The 533-nt window shown below is 68.3% G+C and overlaps 1 protein-coding gene across 1 annotated transcript in view; it reads right to left on the bottom strand.

Moving 5' to 3' along the window:
* Positions 1-399: 399 nt before the first annotated feature.
* ETH_00039960 (uncharacterized protein) overlaps positions 400-533 on the bottom strand; it is a gene marked incomplete at both ends in the record, with an annotated part of 1,302 nt that continues 1,168 nt past the window's right edge. The window contains one exon of the mRNA XM_013373832.1: positions 400-533. Within this exon, the coding sequence (XP_013229286.1) occupies positions 400-533 (134 nt within the window).

Raw genomic sequence — 533 nt, 5'->3', positions numbered from 1 at the left:
CTGCAGCAGCCCCAAGCGCTGCCACCGCAGACGGCGTTGCAGCTGCTGCAGGTGCTGCTGCCGTTACACCTTCCGCAGCAGCTACAGGTGCTGCAGCAGCCACAGCCCTTGCAGCTGCCGCAGGTGCAGCAGCTGCAGGTGAAGCAGCAGCTGCTGCTGCGCCTGCAGCACCAGGAGCTGCTGCAGCATCCGAAGCAGCCAGCGACCTTGCAGCCACGTGGGCCCCAAAGGGAGCAGCAGCATCCCCACTAAAGACTTGCTGCAGCTCTTTAGTGGGGCTGCTGCTGGTGTTGCTGCTGCTGCTGCTGCTGCTGCGCGGGGGCTTTGGGGCTGGTGCCTTCGCATGCGTTTGGGGGACTGCATGCGCTGCCGTTTCTGTGGCCTCAGCAGCAGAAGGACTCAGCCCCGGGGGCCCCCCATCAGCAGCAGCAAACGGGCCACAGGGGGGGCCCCCATCACTGCAGGGGGGCCCCCTAGAAGGCGACTGGGGGCCCCCTGCAGGGGCTGGGGGCCCCTCCTGCGTGAGGCCCCCG

The sequence above is a fragment of the Eimeria tenella genome, genomic scaffold (genome assembly GCF_000499545.2).
Source record: "Eimeria tenella Houghton genomic scaffold, Eth_scaff1780, whole genome shotgun sequence".
NCBI lineage: Eukaryota > Apicomplexa > Conoidasida > Eucoccidiorida > Eimeriidae > Eimeria > Eimeria tenella.
The sequence above is the reverse complement of the archived record's forward strand: the minus strand, read 5'-3'. Positions and strand labels throughout refer to the sequence as shown.